Here is a 25,085-nt window from a genome sequence, read left to right on the forward strand (position 1 = left end):
AAACCTACAGTGATGATACATTGCCCTGACATTCCTGTACCCTATTTTATACCAACATCATGTTATGAAAATGTGCAAACATACAGAAAAACTGAAAAAGTCTGTAGCGGTTTGGAAATCACTGATTTAACCAATCCTATTATCAAATGTGAAGAAACCATAAGTTAAAATCAACAGCAAACAATCTCTTTTGTTCTGAAATTTACTTCCTGCCCTGTTTTCACAAATAACATTTTTTTAAATTAATCTATTATTTGTTGAAGGATAATTGCTTTACAGAATTTTGCTGTTTTCTGTCAAACCTCAACAAGAATCAGATTTTCTTTCACGTAACTATCTGTCTTCTCCATTGACTCAAATTATTTTCATTATATACTTCAGAGTTAGTGAAATACACGATCTTGTGTTTTAACAAAATAATCCACAATGGATTGAAAATAATATGAGTCCTTTGCTGCAGATACATCATCAAGAAAGTTTTCTGAGACGTTGACACAGAAATTGGGAGAAGATATTTCTAAGAATCAAATTATATTTTCCACAAGACTATCAGTGCACTGGAGAATAAGCTACTGCCCTTTCAGACAGCAGCTAAGAAAACATGAATCTTGAGGACTGCAAGTCATTTACTCTTGACGAGCCAAGAGCCTACAAGCAGACGAAGTTCCAAAACTAAGAAAGAATTTCTGGAAAGTAAATCAATCTTAAAAGCAAACATTCTTTAAGTCAAAGAAAAATGAACCCCATACCTTTTGAACCACATCTCCCTGGCAAGTAATGACTCTCAATCAAAATGGGTTGGGTGAGTTCTGCAGTTTGTACTGTGTAATTATTTGTTTTTCCACCAGATGGCAACTATGGGTGGAATAATGATACTTTTTAATCTCAGAATATGATTTTCAGGATTGTACAAGACTTCAAAGATATAAATCTAATCACCCTTTCAGAGCCTGAATTCTCTTACCACCGTGGCCACCACCATTAAAACGACATCCAAACCACCAAACTCCTTTAGGGAAGAGAAACCCTCAGTTCATGGGGGGACAATAAACTGTCTGTGTGTGCATGCTTGCTAAGCCAATCCAGTTGTGTCACTCTGTGAGACCCCCTGGTCTTTAGCCTGCCAGCCTCCTCTGTCCACGGGATTCTCCAGGCAAGAATACTGGAGTGGGTTGCCATTTCCTCCTCCAGAGGATCTTCCCGACCCAGGGACCAAACCCATGTCTCATGTCTCCTGCATTGGCAGGCAGGTTCTTTACCACTAGTGCCACCTGGGAAGCTCAACCTGTCTATGGACAGGACCAACTACTGGAAAGTCCTTTGTTTCCACAGGTAGCTGTCACTTTCTCACCTACTTCTTACCTCTGTAATAGCAGAGACTAAATTCTCCCCAAGGCCATTCTTCAGGTTTTAACAGCAGCTAACACTGTCTTCAGCCTTCTAGGTTAAACTCTCCTCAGGTGACGGGGGCTCTCCTGGCACACACTCCACTTTTTCTCTGTTCTAGCACAGGACCCTTGTTCCTTTCAGCCCTCTGCCCAAGTATTCATCTTCTTGACAAAACCTCCTCTACTTAAAACTGCCAACTCTGCCTCTGACAATTCCATCCTGTTTTGTTTTCCTACACAGCACTTACAACTATTCAATAAATTATATTTATTATAATTTCTTTCCAGTAGAAAGAAAGATCTGAGGGCACTGAGTTTACTTGCCCCTGCGCTTCCAGGGCAAATCAATATTTAATGAATGCAAGCATGAAATGCTTCACCAATGAATATGCCATATGAGTAAAATCTATTAAAGCGAAAAGAACAGCAATTCTAGTTACAGAAGCAATGCTTCTATTAACGCAGTGTGTTATATGTTAGTCATTCAGTTGTGTCCAACTCTTTGTAACCCCATGGACTGCACCTCATCAGGCTCCTCTGTCCAGGGAATTCTCCAGGCAAGAATACCGGAGTGGTAGCCATTCCCTTCCTGATCCAGGGATTGCTCCCTGGTCTCCTGCATTGTAGGGACATTCTTTACTGTCTGAGTCACCAGGGAGGTCCATTAATGCACTAGGAAAGGCCAAACACCTTGAGATGAACTGCTTAGATCCTCAATGACGCATCTTGTACTTACTTTCAGCTACAATTTGGAAGACACTGACTCTCCCTCCAGTGTTTGTGAAGCTGGTTTTATGGTCCCAAACCTAAGAATTTATGTTTCTTTTCTGAACTTCATGTACTTCCCACTGTTTTTGTATGTTGAGTTATTTTCAGACCTTTAGTGAATGAAAGAAAGTGAAAAGTGAGCTCCTCCATCCGTCCATGGGATTTTCCAGGCAAGGGTACTGGAGTGGGTTGCCATTTCCTTCTCCAGGGGGATCTTCCCAACCCAGGGATTGATCCCTGGTCTTCTGTATTGTAGGCAGACACTTTACCGTCTGAGCCACCAGGGAAGTCCAGGATTTAGTGGATAGGTGGTGTGAAATACTATCCTTTCCAGTGTGGGCTGCCTAGTTCAGTGCATGGACTGCCCAAGCTGTTTCAGCTTCTCAGTTTTTTCCTAACCTTCTACTGTGAAATTCATAAGCTATCTACAATCTATTCATTTCCTTACAACTCTCTTGGCAATGTGATAGTGGTGGTAAAGAAATCAGAACTGGAAGAAGGAAGGAGCAAGCATTAATGCACAAGCTATTCATAAATTCTGAGAGCAGTGGCATCTGAAATACACCTAAACGTGTGTCTTGGAAAATTTAACAACTCTTTATTTGTGCAGGGTTTTAAAATTTACAATTATTTTCATTTACATTATTTTTACCTGATTAAAACTGTGTGATGCATCCATTTCCGAGAACGAACTGACCCTCTGAGACAGGAGAGGTTCTTAAACTTGAACGTCCATCAGAAGCAAATAGAAGACTTGCTAAAATAGATTCTGGGCCCCTCAGAGTTTAGGTCTGCAGTGGGGCCCGAGACTGTGTAGTTCCAACAACTATATGAGTTCAGGTGAAGCTCACGCTGCTGGTCTGAGGACCACTGTTCCGAGATGTTCTGCCCTGGGGCAAGGATATGAGTGTGCAGGTCATCGGATGGAAAAGCATGGTGTTCTTTTCAATAGGGCAAGTGTGCTTCCAAGGCCTGAACCTCTAAAACAAACTGATTTATTAGGAGAATTATAAAAAATTCCTTTTTTGCCCCTTTCCAACTTCAGAGGAAAGGAAGGGTATAGAAAACCCCTCTGACTAAAGTTTTTACATGAGGGAATGACTAGTTTTCCGCATCAGTACCTCTAATTGGGGGGCCATTCCTAGAGCTTAATTTTCCTTTTTCACTCTATCAGATATACCCCTTCTACACCCTCGTCTATCCACACGCCTCTTTCCTAATTACACTGAGATCTCATGAGTTACTACTTTAACCCCCTCCTGTTAGCACTTTCAGAGCCTATAGCTAGGATTTTTCTTCTAAGGCCCAATCCTTTAAGTTCTCAACATTAGACTCACCTAAACATGTTATCCATTACTTAAAAACCAGCTTTTCAAGCTACCTGTAGTGTAGTGGTAAAGATCAGGAGCTGTGGAACTGAGTTCAAATACAGGCTCTGCCACATACTGACTGTTTAACTTTGGGCAAGTTACTTAGCCTGGCTGGGCCTCAGTTTCCTCATCTAAAGAATGGGGGTACTGATAACACCTACCTCAGAGTTACTGTTAGGATTAGTGGGTTTCTACCTGTGAAGCTTATATAACGGTAAGTGTACTGCAGCTCCTGCTATCACTGCCACCCTCATCATCATTTTGACAATCATCAGCTTTACTCAGACTGCCACACATTTTAGAGAGAAAAAGTCCTATTACTACAACTTTGCAAATGGAGATATGGGTTCAAAGTAGTAACATTAAATTTCATTTAATAGTAAATTAAAATTCATGTGAAAGTAAACAACAAGTGAATTGTGTCATTAATAAATTACTACAATTAAGCACTTAGCATATATCATGTCTTTTGCTGTATTTTACCTTACTTAATTAGCAGAGACCTATACTTTGAGACATGTAGTAAAGCATCTGTAAGTTCTTTGGGTTCCTCAAATTCAGCATACTAAAAATTGGAACTCCCCTTCTACCTTAAACTTGCTTCATCTAACTATATTTTCTACCTTAGTGAATGATATCATCACCTCCTATCGGCCCAGGTCAGAAACCAAGGAGTCATCCTTAACTCTTCACTTCTCCTCAACTCCTTCTGGCCCACCCCCTTCTCTTCTGCATTCGCTCTGTGTTGCTAAACTGTAGATGAAAATTATGGGTAGAGGTAAATTTTGAAATCACTGCTACTTTGGTTAGTGAGAAAGGAAGTAGAAAATTCCTATCAGCAAATAAAATCAAAGAATATTATCTGGGACATGACTCACCTTCAATTCATCTCACCTAATTCAACTACTGTTTTCATTCATATTTTCACCTTATCAACTCCTAGGTTATTGCAACCACCTCCAAAATTCCCGTTCTTCATTTTCCTTAACCAAGATTCTACATGACACTCAAACTTCTTTAAAATACACTGTTGTTCACTGTTTCTTCCATGAGAATGCCCTTTTCCCCACCAAGCAGTTCCATTTCAAATGTTATTTCCTTATTTAAGAGTTCCTTGCTTCTCTAGTTGAAATCCACTCCTTCATACTCCCAGAAATCTTTATCAATTTCTCTCCATGAAATGTAACACTTTATAACTTGATATTTAGATGTTTATCTACATATTTTCAGGAAAGTGACAATAAGTAAATCTGAAGGAATCAGAGGATGAAATTGGGAACCCAACTAATATAAAGGCCTTTTGGAACAGCCTTATTTTTGGCTCAAATTTGTCTGCACGTTGGAAACAACTGGGTACCCAGTACCTGGGCCCCATCCCAGAGGTCTTGGGTACAGCCAGGGTACCGAGCATTTTAAAAACTCTCCAGGAGGTTCTGATGTGTATCCAAGGCTGAGAAGTACTGGTCTATGGAGAAATAGAAATAGCTGAGATTAATATAAGAATTTTTAAACAGAAGTAAAGATCAGGTGGATATCAATAGAGACAACTCAGAGTAGGCGAATGATACTATAGAAAAAAAAGTGTGGAAAACAAGGAATTCGGTAGCACTGGGATACAGAGAAAAAAACTGAAATGTCTTACAACTGGTTCTAGGCTAAAGCTGGAGAAGATGAGATGGGACGGGAAAGGATGGTTAGGGGCAACTCAGCTTGGGATGAGAACAAAGAGCAAGTGGTAGGAAGTAAGGTCAAGTGGATTCAGAGAAGGAATGCGGAAGAAGTCGCCGTTAAGTTGGCAAGTTTTTAGAAATGACAGAACTTGTGTGGCAGCAATGAAAGTGGAAGTGTCAGTCGCTCAGTCTTATCTGACTCTTTGTGACCTCATGGACTGTAGCTCGCCAGGCTCCTTATTTATGGAATTCTCCAGGCAAGAATACTGGAGTGGGTAGCCATTGCCTTCTCCAGTGGATCTTCCCAATCCAGGGATAGAAACCTGGGTCTCCTGCATTGCAGGCAAAGTCTTTACCATCTGAGCTACCAAAGAAGTAGCAATAGTGCTGCTGAATTAGGAGATAAATGTTACTCATGTAGGAATGTTCCCAAATCAGTTACCCTGGTCATCAACAATGAGGAGAAAAATTCCTACCAGCAGTTGCAATCAAAGAAAACATCTTAGAGGCCTGACAAAAATGACAGCATAATTGTAAAGACAGATGTTATAAGCTGTGGTGTCGCCATTAAAAAAGGGGGGGGGATTTTGGTTGTGAGGTTATGATGATATTTGAGCTCAGTATATACATTAAGGAGATCAAACCAGTCAATCCTAAAGACAATCAGTCCTGAATATTCATTGGAAGGACTGATGCTGAAGCTCCAATACTTCAGCTACCTGATGCAAAGAGCTGTCTCATTAGAAAAGACCCTGATGCTGGGAAAGACTGAAGGCGGGAGGAGAAGGGGATGACAGAGGATGAGATGGTTGGATGGCATCACCAACTCAGTGGACACTGGTTATGAACAAGCTGTGAGAGATGGTGAAGAACAGGGAAGTCTGGTGTGCCTCAGTCCACTGGGTCACAAAGAGTTGGACACAGCTGAGCAACTAAACAACAACAACAAATATACACTGAAGTGTAATAAAGTGTACAACAAGTGTTGTAGAGTGTAAAGTGTACATACAACTCCAACACCTGTGCCCAGGGACCAGACCATGTCTCTAACTTAAAGTACATTATTCAACCCCTCTTCTCCCCCCAAAATTCTTACAGTTTAGAAAACTAGGTATGCACATTTCTGTATTAATAATTATAGTAACCCATAATCCTTATTTTTCATTACTAAGTACTAAACATTAAAAAAAAAAGTACAAAAACCAAATAAACAAATTCTAAACTACAGAAACTAGTGCTCACGGTAAATGATGGAGCAGGAACATGAAGCTGCCATTAAATGGACTTCACAGTATCAATGTGTGAAGGCTTCCTCTTTAATGCTTCTTCAAACTCTGATCCTTTCTCCCACTTGTTCATGCAAGCTGCTTCAAAAACCAGTGAGTTGTGTGATAGTAGAAAACACTTTAATGTATATACTAGGCTTAAATACCATCAGAAATGCCAGATTCCGGCTCACTAAATCCTTTGAAATACATTACTATAAATATTATGGCTGACCAACATCTCTCTATAGGATGACTAGAGTAACTCTATAGCCAAGAAACAGGGATACATACAATAAACATACTGTGCCTTTTACTATGAGGCAACACTTATGATTTACTGTATAGGTAAACTCACCTGTAGCTTCACTCAATCAGGGGTTAAGTGCTTTAGAATCATTTTCATGTCAGTAAACATTAAGTCCAGTTCATCCTCATAATAAACAAACAAGTGTCATTCTTATAAGGAGTGTCAAACCCCTACTTAGTGAGGCGAGCACGGGGAATCAATTACCAGAGAAATGCAAAAATACATACAACGGAGAAATGCAAGGGAAATTCATATGACACTGGTATTAGGGGCAAAATAATTCATATTATGGTCCCATGCCATTATGGTAAAATACATTTGCATCACTAGGTATAAGAGAAAACAGTGTAGCCCAAAGAATAGGTATAAAAAAACTATTACAATGAAAACCACCTGATATTTGACACAGCAGTGCTATTTCCAGGTTCTGGTTATTAAACCCAGAGTAAAAGTGGTTTATTGATCTGTTTACAGCATTCTAAAGACAAGGATTAAAACTGCTGTTTTGTTCTGACATATGAAACAGCTAGGCAAAGAACTCAGGCCGCTGCTTGCCACCCGGTAGGCACTAAAGCAATCATAGCTCCTGAGTTCCCTGATGGGACCTTTTCCTTCTGTTTCAAACAGACTCTAACTATCCTCTAAAGAACATCCGTTGAAAATTCTCAAATCAAGATCATAAGCACAGTGTTCAATGTTTGATGACCATATTAACAAAGAGATGTTTGATTATAAAAGCATATTCATGCCAATTTCTCACACATGAAGGTAAGTCAGATCTAAGATGGACAATAATGAATAAAGTGGAGGCAAGGGAGAGAAAGGAGAAAATGTGTGTAGTGGAAAGATGCACAGGACAATTGTCAGTATCAGTGTGAAGAGCAAACAACAAATTCCTCAAGTGTTAGGTCTAACACGGAACACAGACTCCACGTGAATTTGCCAAGAGTACACAGAACGATAATAACCTGAGAACCCTGGGTTTGGGGACTGCCAGCACCTGGCCACATGCTTAGTTTTTTCTGTGTCTCAGGTCTCTCTGGTCTTAGAGGAGCATACTTCTTCCTTTAAACAATCTTCCTTGGCATTGCAGTTAGAATCAACTACTGCCTCCCTGCCTGGCTGTGCATTCCAATATTGATAGCACACAGCAGCTCACAAAATTCCTCTTAATACAGCTCTCTCTAGGGCTGTACAAGAATTCAAATCCCTGTGTCAGCCTTGGAGAGTTCAAGGCTCTTCAGTAAAATTATCCATGCTAAACTGTGATACTGAATCCTGCCTGGGCTAAAAATTAAATTTTTGTTTTATCAAAGTGATTTGGAATGAAAAATTTCAGGATTAAGTTCCCATTATTTTGTGTGATTTGGATAAACAGTTCAGTTTTTCAGATTAACACATAATAATTACATTATTAAAAAAATAATTATTATTCATTTACTCAAATTTTTGAGTCAGGCATTGTGCTGGATCCTGGGAATATAGATTGAACAAAACTAACAATCCCAGCAAGTCATAACGACTTCTACATTCTAGTAATTATCTACAAAATAATGATATAGTTACAGTGTTTTATTTAATTGCAAAAAATTAACTAGGGAGTGGGGTAGGGCATAAGTGAAACAAATACACTATGACTAACCACAGGAATTCTTTATTTAAGTCTTTCTATACATGGAACAACAGACTGGTTCCAAACAGGAAAAGGAGTCCGTCAAGGCTGTATATTGTCACCCTGCTTATTTAACTTATACGCAGAGTACATCATGAGAAACGCTGGGCTGGAAGAAACACAAGCTGGAATCAAGATTGCCAGGAGAAATATCAATAACCTCAGATATGCGGATGACACCACCCTTATGGCAGAGAGTGAAGAAGAACTAAAGAGCCTCTTGATGAAGGTGAAGGAGGAGGGTGAAAAAGTTGGCTTAAAGCTCAACATTCAGAAAACCAAGATCATGGCATCTGGTCCCATCACTCCATGAGAAATAGATGGGGAAACAGTGGAAACAGTGTCAGACTTTATTTTTTTGGGCTCCAGAATCACTGCTGATGGTGACTGCAGCCATGAAATTAAAAGATGCTTACTCCTTGGCAGGAAGGTTATGGCCAACCTAGATAGCATATTTAAAAGCAGAGACATTACTTGGCCAACAAAAGTACGTCTAGTCAAGGCTATGGTTTTTCCAGTGGTCATGTATGGATGTGAGAGTTGGACGGTGAAGAAAGCTGAGCGCCGAAGAATTGATGCTTTTGAACTGTGGTGTTGGAGAAGACTCTTGAGAGTCCCTTGGAGTACAAGGATATCCAATCAATCCATCCTAAAAGAGATCAATCCTGGGTGTTCATTGGAAGGTCTGATGTTGAAGCTGAAACTCCAGTACTTTGGGCACCTCATGCGAAGGGTTGACTCATTGGAAAAGACCCTAATGCTGGGTAGGATTGGGGGCGGGAGGAGAAGAGGACGACGGAGGATGAGATGGTTGGATGGCATCACCAACTCGATGAACACGGGTTTGGGTAGACTCCGGGGGTTGGTGATGGACAGGGAGGCCTGGCGTGCTGCGGTTCATGGGGTCGCAGAGAGTCGGACACGACTGAGTGACTGAACTGAACTGATACATTATGAACATGTAACAATTATGATTAGCAATACTCAGTGCTGAAATATCTGCTATTCCCTTAAAGAATGCTGGTATTTTAACTCTAAAATTCCTATCACTGTATATACACAGATCACATAAAACGTACTAATGGCTTGAACAGAATTATGTGGCAAAACAGTACAATTCCATACAGCAAAATTTTCACGCCAAGAATGAAGAGAACACAGCACAATGACTTTCAAGTTAGCATATTGTACTAAAAATATCAAAAGATAAATTTTATTCTCCCTAGTTTATAAAAGTCCATTTATGTTTTTCAGATTTCATTGATAGTTTCTGTATTATAAGGAACATGTAAATATATTAACAATTTTCCTACCAAAATAAAGCCCAATATATATGCAAAAAAATTCAGGAATAACTTGTGTCCTTGGTTGGGAATTCCCTGGCAGTCCAGAGGTTAGGACTTAGTACTTTCACTGTGGTGGCCCGAGTTCAATCTCTGGTCAGGGAACTAAGATCCTGCAAGCCACGTGGGATGACCAAAAAAAAAAAAAATTCATGTGCACATAGATAAATACTCACAGGAGCAACATACACTGACAAAAAAATTACATTTAGTAAAGGTGAGAAACGGGAAAAACAAAAACAGAAAAACCCTACCTGGCCTTTTTTTTCTTTTTTCTGAGACTTGACAAATGCAGAAAATTACCAAAGTAACACCACCACCAACAAAAAAGACACGAAAATCACACTTTGGACAAACTGCTTGTCAGTATTTAGGACGTGATTTCACAAACAGGTTTAATTCACTTCCTCGAAGGCCATGCTGTCAAGGCGGAGGATGGATGTCCGCTGCTACTGAATTAGACTGGCCGACGTCCTGAGAAGGAAGGGGCTCCTCCTCCTCCACATGGGTCACTTTATCTGACCTTTCTGCAGGAGGAAGCTCATTATTTGTGCCCTCTTCATTAGATGACAGGATATCGGCCAATTCGTTGGACATTAGAACTTGCAAGGACTCTGTTCCATCTTCAACATCCACCTGAATCCCCAAAGCTTTAAGAATGTCACATTTGCACATGGGGCATGTCCCATGGGCTAAGATCCAGGGGTCAATGCAATTCTTGTGGAAAAAATGTTTACAGGTCAGAATACGAATTGTATCGTTAGGCTTATAGAGTTCAAAGCAAACTACGCAGCTATCTCCATTGGCGCTTACTTCCTTGTCCCCCTCTTTCAGTACACGAACCTGAAGCTGGCCAAATGCTTTCTTGAGATCATTTGTTAACCGCTGCCACCTCCGGTTCTGAATCCTTGCTACCCAAAGTCTTCGAATATGATAAAAGATGAAATACACTAACGTAGCGGTTGTGACGATCACAAAAGAGACAAAATAGTGATTCATCCAGATGATGTGTTTTCTTCCCACCTCGATCATGACGGTCACGTGAACACCCTTCTGAATTAAATGCAAAATCTCCATGCCTTTTAAGTTACCGATCATCACCACAACGATGTCTTCAAATACCTGATGAGACATGGGAAAGACCTGATTGCCAGTTCCTGGGAAGTTATAGATGATCACTCCACTGGCTCCATTCTCCACTGCCACCTTGATCTTCTGGGTGAAGGTACAGCCTCCCCGTTCAACAAGGGCGAGCCATGTCTGCGAGTTCTTCAATTTCCTGAAACTGGTACTGGGGCTGCAGGCATTTTGTGTTTTTCCCTCTGGAGGCACGATGACTCCCGCCACTCTCTTCAAAGTGGAGCTTCTTCCAAACACGCCAGTCTCCCCCAACTCTGACAACATGCGATTCCCAACATGAAACGATATGTTCATGTAAGCAGTCCAAACAGCGCTGGTTCTGCAACCATGCTGGCTAAGCAGCCAAAGGAAGCTGAATTTCATGAGCCAGGAAGAGGCAGCATTGTTTCTCTGAGTGCCAACCCTGAGTAGATGCATCTCTCTCTCCGCTAAGTGACTGAAGAACCAACCCAACCAAAAGATGTGGCTTCCACATCTGTTGACGATCAATGTAAACTATTAAAATGAAAAATATCTTCTGGGTGAAAACAAGTTCCACTGTCTTCCAGCATGTTTTTGTAAGAAATTCTTAAGGAAGTCTTATGAGTTTCAGATTTTTTTTTTTGAGAGAGAGAAAGAGGAAAACTTTAGATTGAAAAAAAAAAAAAATCCCAGTCTCACTACTCTAACTCTAGATACTGTTTACTGTTGGGTGATATGATTATGACATAAAAGACAACACAGCCAATTAGGTAAGGGCTTAGAGCATGCTATATATTTATTGGTTGAATGCTTTCAACGTTGCTATGGGTAATTTCAACATTACAGGATAGATTCAGCCCCTGAATTACATGTTATGTTACCAGGTATCACATTAAACTAAAAAATACAAAAATTATATAATGCACGTATTTTAAAACCTGAATACATATGCAAGAAAAGCCATACAATTAACACTGACCTTCACAATCAGTGAAGTACATGTCTGCTACAAAATGCCAAGTTTTAACCATGAATAATTAAAAATTAGCACTATGACCAGGTATGGGGTAGAAGTGGTGAATAACACTGTTTTTAACTCACATTTTCACCATACAATATATTTTTTTAATCAAGCATGTAAATTTTTGAACTTTACTTAACAAAGCTTGCTCAGAAGTTTGTTGGATCCGTTTGGTTTTAATTTTTAAAAGCAGGGTATCCCATTCAATTTCTTCAGCCTCACTACCCTCACTTTTGGCAGCACTGAAGACAGAAAAGACCAATGTCATTTCTCTGCAGACCTTGACATCTGTTAGTAGCTTAACAATATTTTGAGGAAAGAGGAGGACAAGTGTAGGGGAAAAGATTATAGCAATATTGGTTTACCACAATTTACTCTGAACAAAAATGTAGCTATAGATTTTAGAAAGACAAACTTCGAGGTCCTCACTTAAATTTAACCACTGACATCAGCGACTGTTAAAGGTCATAGAATCTTTTAACAAAATGTTTGCCTAAATCAGCAAACATCCTTGGTGGAAGGCCCCGTATACACTGTTAGTTCTACCTGTTATTTCTGCTACACTTAGGCGAAGAGCACAATATAACTTCAAAGCCAAAAAGAATGACATGTGAACTAACATGCATGGGCACTCACTGGTACTGCCATACACTTTCTTGGGAGAATTGCTCAGTGGTTCTTATTCACCAGCTAGGAAGCCAAAGCCAAGAATTTCGACCTTGTACATAAATGTCTCTGACCACTACGCATAGGGTACTAAGAGATACTTCAGGTTCCATATTGCCAGAACTACAGAAGATACTGTATCCTAATGAAATATCATTTAGCAACATGACAACGTGAAGTAGGAAAGACAAAGGAGAAAAGATTTCTATGGGCCCATCAAAAAGTAGCATTAAAAGAAAAACACTGATGTGACACCTTCAGCTCACAGTGGTCCATGTTCTTTCCCAAAGGCTGTTAATCTGATTTCCACACACCCACTCTTCAAAACAGACAGTGAGGTACACAGTGTGTTGACTCACAAAGTGCCACTTGAGTTGGACATCAATGCTTTTGCATATTGTCCAGAGATTTTCATCAAAGCAACAAAACCCACATCTTTAGGCCTCTTATTGTTATACAGATACCTACCAGAAAAAAAAAAGGTAAGATATACAATTTTGAAAAGCAACTGAACAAAATTTTACTTCTGCTGTAGGTCTATATTTTTAAAATGTCCCAAATAAAGATATACTACCATTTAGTATTTCCCAGAGTCAGTTCTAGAAGGAAAACCTAGAACCATAGTTGATACATTATGCTAGGATTTAAAGGGCTCTGGCAAACAAAGGTTAATTTTTTTTAATATATAATGCTGCCCTAAATGAGGCCTATAATAATTTAAAATATTTTTAGACATATAACCAAAACTGCTAGCATCTAAAATAATTATTCAGAACACATTTCCTTCTCAGTCAGTAGATTTGGCAACCAGATTTCCTGGGTATTAATAAAATTAACCGTGGAAAATTAAATCAAGTTCTTGGCCTATAATTAAGTTTACTGAACAGAAGTGTTATTAGATACCAAAAATTAAACATATGGAAGCAAACTATAAAAATTAGTATAAAGAAAGTTTAAAATATTATCACTAATTCTCCGTGACAACTATATCACAATTATTGTTAGTTGAAAATCAAGGCTTAATATGTACTAAAGTCCTTACTTAGATAAGGACAAAAATGTATAGCAAAACACTAGAAAAACAATCAGTTCAAATAGCTGGACATGATACGAAGTTTTATTTTTAAAACACACAAATTTCACCCTCTTTAGTACTTGTGTAGGGAAGCTGCAGTTGAATTTTCTCTCTACATAAAGTGCTAAAAGAGAATTCATCTTAACTTTAATCACTGGAAAGACTCAGTTACATCTTCAGGAGATCTTCTGGGCTTCTTAAGTTTGCAGAATGTCACTCTTGCACATGGGGCATGTCCTATGGGCTAAAAGCCAAGGGTCGATGCACGCCTTGTGGAAAATATGTTTGCAAGTTAAGATACGTACTACATCTTGAGGCTTGTAAATGTCAAAGCAAACAACACAATTGTCTTCCTCTGGCTCTAGCTCCTTGTCCCCTTCTTGGAGCACTCTCAGTTGAAGCTTCCCAATGGCTTTCCTCACATCTGCCTTTAGCTGCCTTCGCCTCCTGGTGGAAGAATTGGGCCCTCGAGGTCTCCAGGCACAGTACAGGAACAGGTAGGCCACGGTGGCAGTCAGGAAGGTGAACAGAGACATGACATAATGGCTCAGCCAGGGCATGTGCATTCTCCCCACTTCAATGATGATCTTCACATAGACTCCTTTCTGAATCAAGTGCAACAGTTCCATGCCTTTCAGGTTGCCTATCATCACAGCAACTATATTTTCCGTTCCCTGGTGAGACATGGGGAATACCTTGTTGCCTGTACCTGGGTAGTTATAGATGATCACCCCGTTTGCTCCCTTCTCTGCGGCCACGTTGATTTTGTGTGTGAAGGTACAGCCACCCCGTTCAATGAGGGCCAGCCAAGGGTCTGCTTGCCCAGGTCTGCTGAAGTTGGTCATAGGGTTACAAGCATTCTGATGCCATCCTTCGGGAAGTACCACCACACCAGACACCCTTTCCAGAGGAGAATGATTCCCGAACACTCCACTCTCTCCCAATTCTGATATGAGGCGATTCCCTACCTGAAATGTTATATTCAGGTGGGCTGTCCAAATGGCTTTTCCTTTTGAGTCAGGAAGGCTTAGTAGTAGAAAGATGCCGAGCCTCCACAGTCGAGATGAAGCAGAACTGTGAGCTGAAGAAGTAATTCTAAGTAAGCTCATTCCTTCATTTGCCTATTAACAGACAAACGTGAAAAATACAACAGCATCCGTTGTAGAGGAAAGTAAGGAAGTTAGCTTCAAGGGTTGGTAGGAGATAATTAAAGCACAGGAATGGAAAAGGTCTGCATGGATCAAAGATATCTTGCTCCTTCCAGCATTTTTATTTTTGGTAGATTATCTTCCTCATAATGAAACAGAATAACAGGATTTGTTATTAGCACAATGTGATTTCAAGAAAACTGTGACTTCCTAATGGGGGAAATTGTGACATCGGAGCCAGTTAAGCCAATCCGAGAGTTTATATGAATGCACTGCATACTGAAATCCTATTGGCCAAAAAGCTAGGCAGCCATGACTCATGACATTTGCTAATGTGAATAAACTCTAAAGCAAAAAACAGATAATTCTTTACATACCTGAGTTTCTTTCCTAGTTCTGGAGAGACTGAAAAGCTGCCTAAATACTTTTTGCTCATTGTTTTCCCATCTGTGAGGCAAAACAGAAATCATTCATATATGAGTGCATGTTTCTGGGCAGTCATCAGTTCTCAGGTATGGTTTTATGCTACCCAACATGCCAGTCAGTCCACGGGAAGCAGAAATGAATCATTCCTTCTGTCTTCCAACATTAAATGCTCATCCCAGGCCTAAAGATTCAACATGAGCGGAATGTAAACTGACATTTATTAACACTGACAAAATGAAGCCTTACCAAGAAGACAGTTATCATCTTATCAGAGGCTGTTGTTAAACATGCAATTATTTAACAACTGAAGACAGGATTTTAAAAACAATGCAATTTAGCTTGCTAAAGATCAGTTGCTGATCTTGAAAGCTGAAGGAATTTAAGCAGTAACTATATTTTAGCTCAAAATATCTCAGATCTAAAGGCTCTTCATCTGGTTGAAGAGATCCATTTGAAAAACTTAATATTAATAATTCATTGTCTCTTTCTCATTGTACAATGAACTGCTTAGGCAATGGCAGCCAGAACTTCCACCCTCTCTTAGGACAAACGCACCTGTAAGAAACAATTTTTTACCCCCAACATAGCAGTTCTCAAGTGGGGGGTAATTTTGTCTCCCAAGAAATATTTGGCTGTTTCCGGAGACACTCCTGATTGTCACAGTGGGAGAGTACTACTGGCATCCAGTGTGTAGAGGCTGGGGATACTGCTGGATCTTCTACAACGCACAAAACAGCCCTGAGCAGGAAGTAATTACCTGACCCAAAATGTCGATAACAGCCTTGGGAGGGAGGACTCATCCCCAGATTCACTTGTCCCTGAGAAATCAGGTCTGAGCTCTTATCGTGAAGTTTATAATTGGCAATACATCCAATAAGGAGGAGTCCCCAACCTGTCTCCGTTTCCTGATCTCTTTGAGATAGAAACAGCGGACGCTTGCACAAGTGCCTATGATCCCATGAAGCCTGATTCAAAGCTGCATCCATTTTATCAGGACCAGATCCAGGGGTCTTCTATCCTGGGGCCAGGATGTCTGAACAGGAAAGAAGGGAAGTTGGGCAGTGGGGGTGGGGGGAGGAGTGGAAAACAGATGACTAACGTTACTCTCTATCAGACCATTTATTCAATATCTAACCTTTCCATCTTTTTAACATCCAAGAATTAAAGAGGCTTTCATTAGCCTGCCTGCAAAGTTCAACCAAAGGAGACTGAAATATACAAAGGTTGGGTCATCCCATGCTCCAAATATCCCTGCCTGCCCTTCCACCTTGCCACTCTACCTCTAAGTATAGCAAGTTGATTTTTCTCATCTACAGGTTCATTTTATTATCCCCCAGGCCAGCTACTGTTGTTCCAGGTTTCAATGGGAAGAATGATGATCACATTCAGAGGCACAAAGAGACTGTTTTCACATCTCTCCATAGAAGAGCAAGGCAATTTTATTTTCCAGAAACCTAACTAGATTTCTTTCAACGTCTCCTTGGGTAGCAGTGCTTTAGAAAACCCACACTGAATGGACCCACTGGTAATCAGGGTATAATTATCATGTTTGGCTCAGGTTAACCATGATTTATCCTGCTATGGAAAACCCCTTCCCTGATTGAGCACATGGCAGGAGGGAACATGAAGTTTGTCAGTGTCCTGCCACCAAAGGGAATGGGTACAAACTGGAAGGTGAGTAGGTAAACAAAGTTCCTGAGATTTACCCAATGGAATTATACCTATATAACCACTAACCATGATAAACGTAATATTCACTATACACAAGGTACTGATATGAGCCAGAGCCTATGTTACCAGGGACACAGCACCGTGCTGTTCTCAGGGGGTCATCATCTAGGTGAAGAAGAGAGTTATACACCAATTAGGTACATGCATATATATATCCTAATTTCTAGGTTCCAATTACGTTCAAGAAGGTTATAATTTTCATTAATCCGGTGGAGAGAAATCACCTGATCTCTATCCCTCCGCTATTCATCAACTTCTCAAGAATGCTCAAACATCCAGAAATCTCGACTTTGATAAGAAAAATAGCTAAATACTATCTGGGCAATACTGTGTGAATGTATCTCTAAATGCAGAGGATACTGAAGAAGCTTCAATAAACTACCTCAGAAGTTGCTTTATCCAAGTATTATTAGAGATCTCTAGGAATCCACAAAACACACTGGATTTGCTTTTAATCTTGAGAATAACAACGGGATAGGGTTTCTGTGAGTAATTAAATGCATCATAATGGGATTTAGCAGGAACAGAATGCTGACTCTAGACTGAGAACAAGAAAAAGCAAGTAAGGCTGGGAATAAATACTTTCTGAAAGAGGTATCTATTTCTAAAGAATTCTAATGGTAAAAATTATTTTAAGATGTTATTACATTTGATTGCCAATGGGTAATTCCTTACTTTTTTTCAAAATTTCTCCCATAAATTAATCACTACTGTCACATATTCTCTCAGACACATGCAATAAAAAGTTTTTCACATACAAATGCATTTTCCATTTATTTCTGAACCCAGGAAAGAGCTCTGAATATGCTTAAATGGAATACAGTAAATTTAAAAACTAATATATGAGCTTTTGAATTACCTTGACAGTCACACACTATATATACTAGGGGGCAGATACAGATGCATGAAAATTAAAAAATTTACTACTACTCCTGCTCCTCATTCACTGAAAACTTGGGCAAACTCTGGGAGATGGTGAGGGACAGAGGCCTGGCGTGCTGCAGTCCATGGAGTCACAAAGAATAGGACACAACTTGGTGACTGAACAACAAAAACACCTCATTCATTATTCTTTATAATAAACAATATAATAACTTTCAATATCACTGAGAGCTCTGGTAACTAAATATATCAGAAAGAAAGAACAGCCAAAACAGACATTTTAAATTACCATCTCACTGGCCATCACTTCTTCGCTATGTAAGCCAAGATCGCTATTCTCCTCTATTATCTGCACCCCTAACAGTGAGATGCATGAGAAAAGGGTAACTTGTCTAAGAGCTCCTAGAAGCCCAAAGCTCCAAGAAATATTTATAACATTAAAGAAAGGGGATTCTCACTAGCGTTTCTCAAACACCAAGCACAGCACTTGCCTCAAAGGAGTTTGTTCGAAAGAATGATCAACATGGTCAGCTTTACCACATGTGAGTGAATACTTTTCACTGCCTTCATCATCGTCATTCCACAATCTAGAATTTGGCAACAGCATCTAATCTCCAGCAATATTTTGCTCACCTTGAATTCATTCTGTTGCCAGAGCAACCTACAAAAAATAGTAATGAAGTTCACGATGGCATTCCTGTTTGTCTAAAACCTTAGATGGCTCCCTCTATCCAAAGGATAACATCCAAGCTTCTAGAAACGCCAACAGACACTTCTCCAGCCTGGTCCTCTCTCCTTCAATTCAACCTCATTTTCCACTATTATCAGTCCTGAAATGTATGCTTCTTCAACTCAAACGGCTTATAGCTTCCTGGGCTCCTATTGCGGCACTCATTATACAAAGACCTTAGACTTTTTGTTCCTTTTATGAAACTGTACTTACAGTAGGAGCACTAATTACAAAATGGGCCTAAGTACTTCCCTCCTGATGATGTCCTTTGCAATGTGACTTGCCAGGCCCTTCACCAGGAGGTGGAATTTATTTCTACACCTCTTGAAGCCAGATAGACTGGCAACTCAAGTTGGCGAACAGACTGGCACGGATGTGATGATGAGCCAGTTCCAAGCCTAAGCCTCAGAAGGCTTTGTGCTCCCTCCCTTCCCTCTTGAAATCCTGCTGTCCTCCAGCACAGAAGGCTAGCCTGATAGAGGAGGGCACAAGTGTAGCAGCGAAGGCGGCCTAGGTCACCCCACAGATGGACAAATATGTGCGGACACCCAAGATGAGCAGACATGTCTCCCTAATGCTGAGGTGACAGCACAAATGTGACTGAATCCAGCTGAGACCAATTGCTGAGCCCATCGAGACTCCTGAGCAGTGACAGATACTGACCTTTTAAAAAGTAGTTTATAAAAAAAAAATACTGCCCTTGAATAGAGATGCAGACATAGAGAACCGATTTGTGGGCACACCGGGAGAAGGAGAGGGTGGGATGAATTGAGACAGTAGCACTGACAAAAAACTACCGTGTGTAAAACAGATAGCTAGTGGGAATCTGACGTATAACACAGGGAGCTAATCTGGCGCTCTGTGATGAGGAGAGGGTGGGTTGGGAGGGGAGGGAGGTTCAAGAAGGAGGGGACACATGTATACTGATTCACATTGTTGTATGGCAGAAACAAAAATTGTAAAGCAGCAATTCTCCAATTAAAAATGAAAAAATCACCACCCTTACATTGAGTTTCTAGATAGCAACTGATACAGTTCCCTCTACAAAATGCTCTGCTTTATTAATCTCATGGTATGGGACTAAATCTTACTCTCATTCTTTCAATACTCAGCTTCTGGCACATCATAGGTTCTCAATGAAGGTTAATTAAATTGCCAGTGTCTTATCTTCCAAATTCTAACCTGTAATATTACTCACACAATAAGGCTGATCCAGTTAATTTTATCTTCATTTAAGGGTGATCATTTAGTTCAAGCAACAGAATAGTTAAATACGCACAATGTGGTTAACCTTTAATTCTTCTACAGATTGAACACTCATAAAACAGAATTTCTTATAGCCATATCTGAATGCTAAGATAAATGAGCATTTGGAATATAACCAAATTCCTTTATACTTTAACAGGCAGAAATCAACCTACACAAATTATACTTTCTTCCACATTCTGAATTAAAACATTTGAACATCAAATTGAGAACAACTTTTCCTTCTCAATCAATCTTAGAAGACAGAATGACAATCAACAGAGAGAAACACATTACTGGTAGTTTGGAAAATAATTGGGGGAAAAGCCTCACACCACAGCCTGTGTATTAAGAGGGCAGAAAAAGGAGCTGAACATCCTTAAGAACAAGATTAAGGATTAAGGACAGTAATTGTGGTATTGTTATCTTTCTCTGAGCCTAAGGGGGAAAAAAAAAAATTTTAATATTAACTCAATCATTTAGACTGGATTTTTGTTCAAAGGGGTGGATAAGAGGCAATATACTCAAGGCAGGGTGAGGGGCGGGTACAGAATCTTTTGAATAACCACAAGAAATTGCCCTGTTCTATTAACAGATGATTTTGCTCCTATAGTTAAGAATCACTGAGGATGAGAAGCCTGCTTTTGGAGCTCTGTCGTTTCAAAGTTGCCCGAAAACCATGAAGAAGACTAGAGACCTTCTTAGGCTGCAATCGGTCATCAAAGGTCTGTATAAGCTTTGTCTTCCTAAGACCAGTCCCCCAGAGTGTGGTTAACTCAGAGTGAGCTCTCAGCAGTCAGAAACAGCAAGGCAGTGGTAATTAAGAGGATTTTCCCCCTTAGATCCCTTAAGTTTTTCCAATTCACAGGTCACAAACCCTTACTTATTTATTAGGGAATTTAATCCCTCCTGGGAGGCAGCAGAGAAGGATAAAAACAGCAATAGAGCCATCACACTAGCAGAAACTGTACTAAAGCAGAAGGCTGTGTGTAATAGATCTGCCACGAAACTCTGTCTTTGCCATGTGTTAGTTGTGTAAGCTAAGTCACCCTGAGACTCGGCTGTCTCATGGGGGTGTAAGTAAGATGGGGGAGTAATGCCTGCCTCTCCTGGCTGTGCTGAGTATCAGAGGATCCATTTCACATCTCTGTAATTCACCAAGCACACTGCTAGCATGGTGGGAGTTCAATAAAAGGGTCCTGTCCCTATTCCCAGTTTGATGAAGGCTCTTTCCTGTTTTCTACCGTAAGAACGTTTTCTCATCCTTCAAGACTGACCCCAGGGACTTCCCTGGTGGTCCAGAGGTTAAGAATCCTCCTTGCAATGCAGGGAACGTAGGTTTGATCCCTGGTCAGGGAACTAAGATCCCATGAGCTTCGGAGCAACTAAGCCCATGAGCTACAACTACTAAGCCGGTGCTCTAAAGTCTGCATGCCACAACTAGAGTGTCCTTGCACTGTAAAAAAAGATCCCACATGCCGCATCTAAGACCCAACACAGCCAAAATGAATGAATCAATGTTAAAACAAAACCAGATGATCCTCATCTTTTTTGCTGTCACCCCAGTTGAAATACCCTGCTCCTATTCTTTCTGTGGGCTTCCCAGGTAGCTCAGCTGGTAAAGAATCTGCCTGCAATGCAGGAGACCCCGGTTCAATTCCTGGGTCTGGAAGTTCCCCTAGAGAAGGGATAGGCTACCCACTCCACTATTCTTGGGCTTCCCTGGTGGCTCAGACAGTAAAGCATCCACCTGCAATGTAGGAGACCTGGGTTCTATGCCTGGGTTGGGAAGATCTCCTGGAGGAGGGCATGGCGACCCACTCCAGTATTCTTGCCTGGAGAGTCCTCACGGACAGAGGAACCTGGTGGGCTACAGTCCGTGGGGTCACAAAGAGTCGGACATGACTAAGAGACTAAAGCATATTCTTTCTGCACCTACTTGACAATCATTTAATTTTGCTATATGTTACATCGTGTAGCTAGATGCTTTATGTATGGCTATACTTTGGATGTAGAATGTCTCAAGAGGGGCAGTGTCCTCTGATTTCTGTAAACTGTTTCCCCCCCCTTGTCCCAACACCAGCACAGTGCAATTTGCTCAAGATACCCAACAAATCTTTGACTTTTCAAGCACTTATTCTTCAAAATATTAAGGGGTATCAGGAGCTTTTGGTAACCTCTGTATTATACAGTCATCCATTAAAAAAAAAAAATAGAACAGGCAATGATTTGACATGTCTTCCCTCCCCTAGGAATTACTTTGACAACAGTTGTCCAGAAAAAGGCTTATTTAATATCACAGGATCAGAGGCCATCTGTCTCACATTTTCTCTCCAAAAGTCAAGAATAAATTCCATCCACATCTCTGAATCCGAAAAAATGATACAAAAAGGGAGTAATATACAGCCATAAGTAACAACTATTTCTAATATACAAGCAACTGGACCCTAAAAATTTTTAAATGCTCCTTTAATTATCTTTTGTATATCAAGATACACACACACACACATATATATATACACACAATTATATAAATACGCATCAGGTCGTAAGCCAAATAGATACTATCCAAAGAAAAGTACCAGATTTTGTTCATTTTGGCACTTCAAAGAAGGCCCTATTATCATATCAGCAGTAACAGTTAAAGCAAAAAGTTTCTAAGTGCAACTAACTATCTCAACAACCCAAGACCTTCTATTCCCAGCTCAAGACACACTCAGATCCTGCAAACCCAGAAACCACCCAACCCAATACAAATTATATTCTTTCTACTCTGAACTGCCTCTGGCTTTTTATCATTAAAAAGTTTTGCATTTATGCTTACCAGTATATACAACATATGTACATTTTAAAGTAAAAATAAGTGCTAGCTGCATTTTAAAGAAATAAACAGTATTTTCTTCATTATTCTACATCCTTTCGTAGGAAATTATATACTGTCTGGGTATATTTTTATGCAGGTGTTGAAAACATTAATTTACTCTTACCTCTAATAAAGGCTTTTTTGATTCTCAATTCTAAGTTCTTTGAGGGTAGGATTTTATTATATTTGTTTGTCTTCCTTCAGAGCCTAGCACACTGTTGTATAAAATCAATTACTGATCTGATTTTTCATAGTAAAAGTGATTCTCTGACATAAGAGCTTGGCATCGCCTGTTCTTCACATATGCTCCAGGAGGACAATCCAAAAACCACCTACTCAATATCTACGTTATTCTTTCATTCATTCATGCAAATATTTATCAAGAACTGGCTTATGTGCACAGTTCTGGGTACTAGAGCAGTGATCAAAAAAACCCAGTTTTGGGGAATTCCCTGGCGGTCCAGTGGTTAGGACTCAGCACCTTCCACTGCAGGATGTTAGGGAACCCAGATCCCACATGCTTCGCAGTTTGGAGGGAAAAAAACAACTTTTTTTTTTTTTAATATATTCATGAATCAATTGTTCCTGTGTATCCAGGAATTCAAAGATGAAGTCAAGGTTGTACCTCACCCAAGAACTCTGACGTGACAAATAAGTAATGTAAACTAAGTGGCAGAGAGGTATGAAAGGAAAAATCCTGCCCACAGATGGAGCAGTGTATTCACACACTGCCCAGATACCCTACACTAAGGCACCACATGCCCTAGTGTATTTCATGACGCTGATGACAGAGCAGCCCAAATGGCACATCTGATCACAACACAAAGCTTCTTTGACTCAGGTTCATGAAGCTCATGGAGCTGTGACATTTTTATATTTAAAAACAAGTCTTTGTTTCATATCACATTTCATAGTATTAAATAGGTCTCAGTTTTAACATGAATAGGAATTGTTACATTTTACATGTGGTGGTTTAGTCACTAAACTCGTGTCCAACTCTTCTGATCCCATGGACTGTAGCCTGCCAGGCTCCTCAGTCCATGGGATTCTCCAGGCAAGAATACTGGAGTGGGTTGCCATTTCCTTCTCTAGGGGAACTTCCCGACCCAGGAATCCAACCCGAGTCTCCTGCATTGCAGGCCAATTCTTTACCGACTGAGCTATGCGGGAAGCTTCAGGTTTAGTTAATTCTGAAGCCAAGCTTCCCGGGTTTGAATCCTGTGCTTATGCTCGTTCTGCAACCTTGAACAGATTACTTGAACTTATATGCCCTGGCTTCTTTACCTGTCAAATAGGGAAAGAAGCACCACCCACCTTTTAGAACTCTTATGAGGATTAAATGAACAAATGTACAGTATCTAAAGCATTTAGAACACTGTTCAGTTCAATATACAGTCCGATATGTGTTACCACCACTATCACCATCTTTACATTATAATCTTAATTCATTTATTTTATGAGATAAGAATGATAATAGGGTCTTTAAAGGATTTTCACAATCCTTTAATTCTAATGAAGTCTCTATTGACGTAAAACATTCAGTATCATTTTTTCCATATATAACTACTGATCTCTTTTTGTGCCTGTTAATATCTCCAGCTAAACGATTAATAAGTGATTGTCCATTACAGAAGGTATTTCATGACTCATAAAGGATGCATGCAAATATAGCTGGATTGTGAATATTATCATCTTAATGTATATGCCAATTTCAGAAAAACAGCTTTTGTTCCTTCACACCCACAAACCTCCCATAAAAACAAGATCAAAACAAGAATTTGATTAGCTCTCCTGGCATGATTTTTTCCTTGGATACAGATTATACTAACAGATTATACAGGTGGGAAAACTATATGACTGATTTCATATAACTGAAGAGGAAAAGTCATACAGTCTATCCAAAAATACATGTGACAACCTCTTAACTTATAAGTATATAAATGAGAGATGGAATTCACCATTCCTTTCTTCTCTATAACTCTTGAGTTGTTGCTAGATGACTTAAGTTTTTAACTTGATTTTTCTCCATCTCTCTTATCCATGGACTGAAGAATGGATGCTGTGTCAGCGTGAAAACATTAAAGCTCCTGGGCGATCAGGTGCACTGTCAGTGAGCAGTTAGCATCTTGAAAGGAATTTTCTGAGAAACAGGTCTCAACGTTCAGTTCAGTCGCTCAGTCGTGTCCGACTCTTTGCGACCCCATGGATCGCAGCACGCCAGGCCTCCCTGTCCATCACCAACTCGCGGAGTTTACCCAAACCCATGTCCATCGAGTCGGTGATGCCATCCAACCATCTCATCCTCTGTCGTCCCCTTCTCCTCCTGCCCCCAATCCTTCCCAGCATTAGGGTCTTTTCCAACGAGTCAACTCTTTGCATCAGGTGACCAAAGTATTGGAGTTTCAGCTTCA

General features: G+C 40.1%; 3 protein-coding genes across 24 annotated transcripts in view; 1 reads left to right on the top strand and 2 right to left on the bottom strand.

The window, feature by feature from the left end:
- CADPS2 (calcium dependent secretion activator 2) overlaps positions 1–25,085 on the bottom strand; it is a 535,874-nt gene that overhangs the window by 349,164 nt on the left and 161,625 nt on the right. Inside the window, exons 1-3 of one of the 21 annotated variants that reach the window (XM_081534090.1) lie at positions 18,328–18,425; positions 15,175–15,244; positions 13,670–14,936 (exon numbers count right to left, since the gene is read on the bottom strand). The exons of 19 other annotated variants lie outside the window; for them this stretch is intronic. In XM_081534090.1, the coding sequence (XP_081390216.1) occupies positions 13,847–14,758 (912 nt within the window). In that variant the 5' untranslated portion in view covers positions 14,759–14,936; positions 15,175–15,244; positions 18,328–18,425 and the 3' untranslated portion in view covers positions 13,670–13,846. Of the gene's footprint in view, positions 1–13,669; positions 14,941–15,174; positions 15,245–18,327; positions 18,426–25,085 lie in introns of those variants that run through there. One more of the 21 variants, XM_081534091.1, reaches the window with a different exon arrangement.
- On the bottom strand, positions 10,133–11,584 carry RNF133 (ring finger protein 133). Its single transcript, XM_081534098.1, has one exon. The coding sequence runs from the start codon at positions 11,341–11,343 to the stop codon at positions 10,210–10,212; it is 1,134 nt and encodes a 377-aa protein (XP_081390224.1). The 5' UTR covers positions 11,344–11,584; the 3' UTR covers positions 10,133–10,209.
- The window catches only part of LOC145523564 (uncharacterized), a 31,792-nt gene continuing 24,769 nt past the window's right edge, over positions 18,063–25,085 (top strand). Inside the window, exons 1-2 of one of the 2 annotated variants that reach the window (XR_014066717.1) lie at positions 18,063–18,378; positions 20,407–20,536. The gene's annotated coding sequence lies outside the window, so the exon portion shown is untranslated. Of the gene's footprint in view, positions 18,379–20,406; positions 20,537–25,085 lie in introns of those variants that run through there. The other variant, XR_014066718.1, reaches the window with a different exon arrangement.

The sequence above is a fragment of the Giraffa tippelskirchi genome, chromosome 10 (genome assembly GCF_054371585.1).
Source record: "Giraffa tippelskirchi isolate mGirTip1 chromosome 10, T2T-mGirTip1v1.2.pri, whole genome shotgun sequence".
Taxonomy (NCBI): Eukaryota; Metazoa; Chordata; class Mammalia; order Artiodactyla; family Giraffidae; genus Giraffa; species Giraffa tippelskirchi.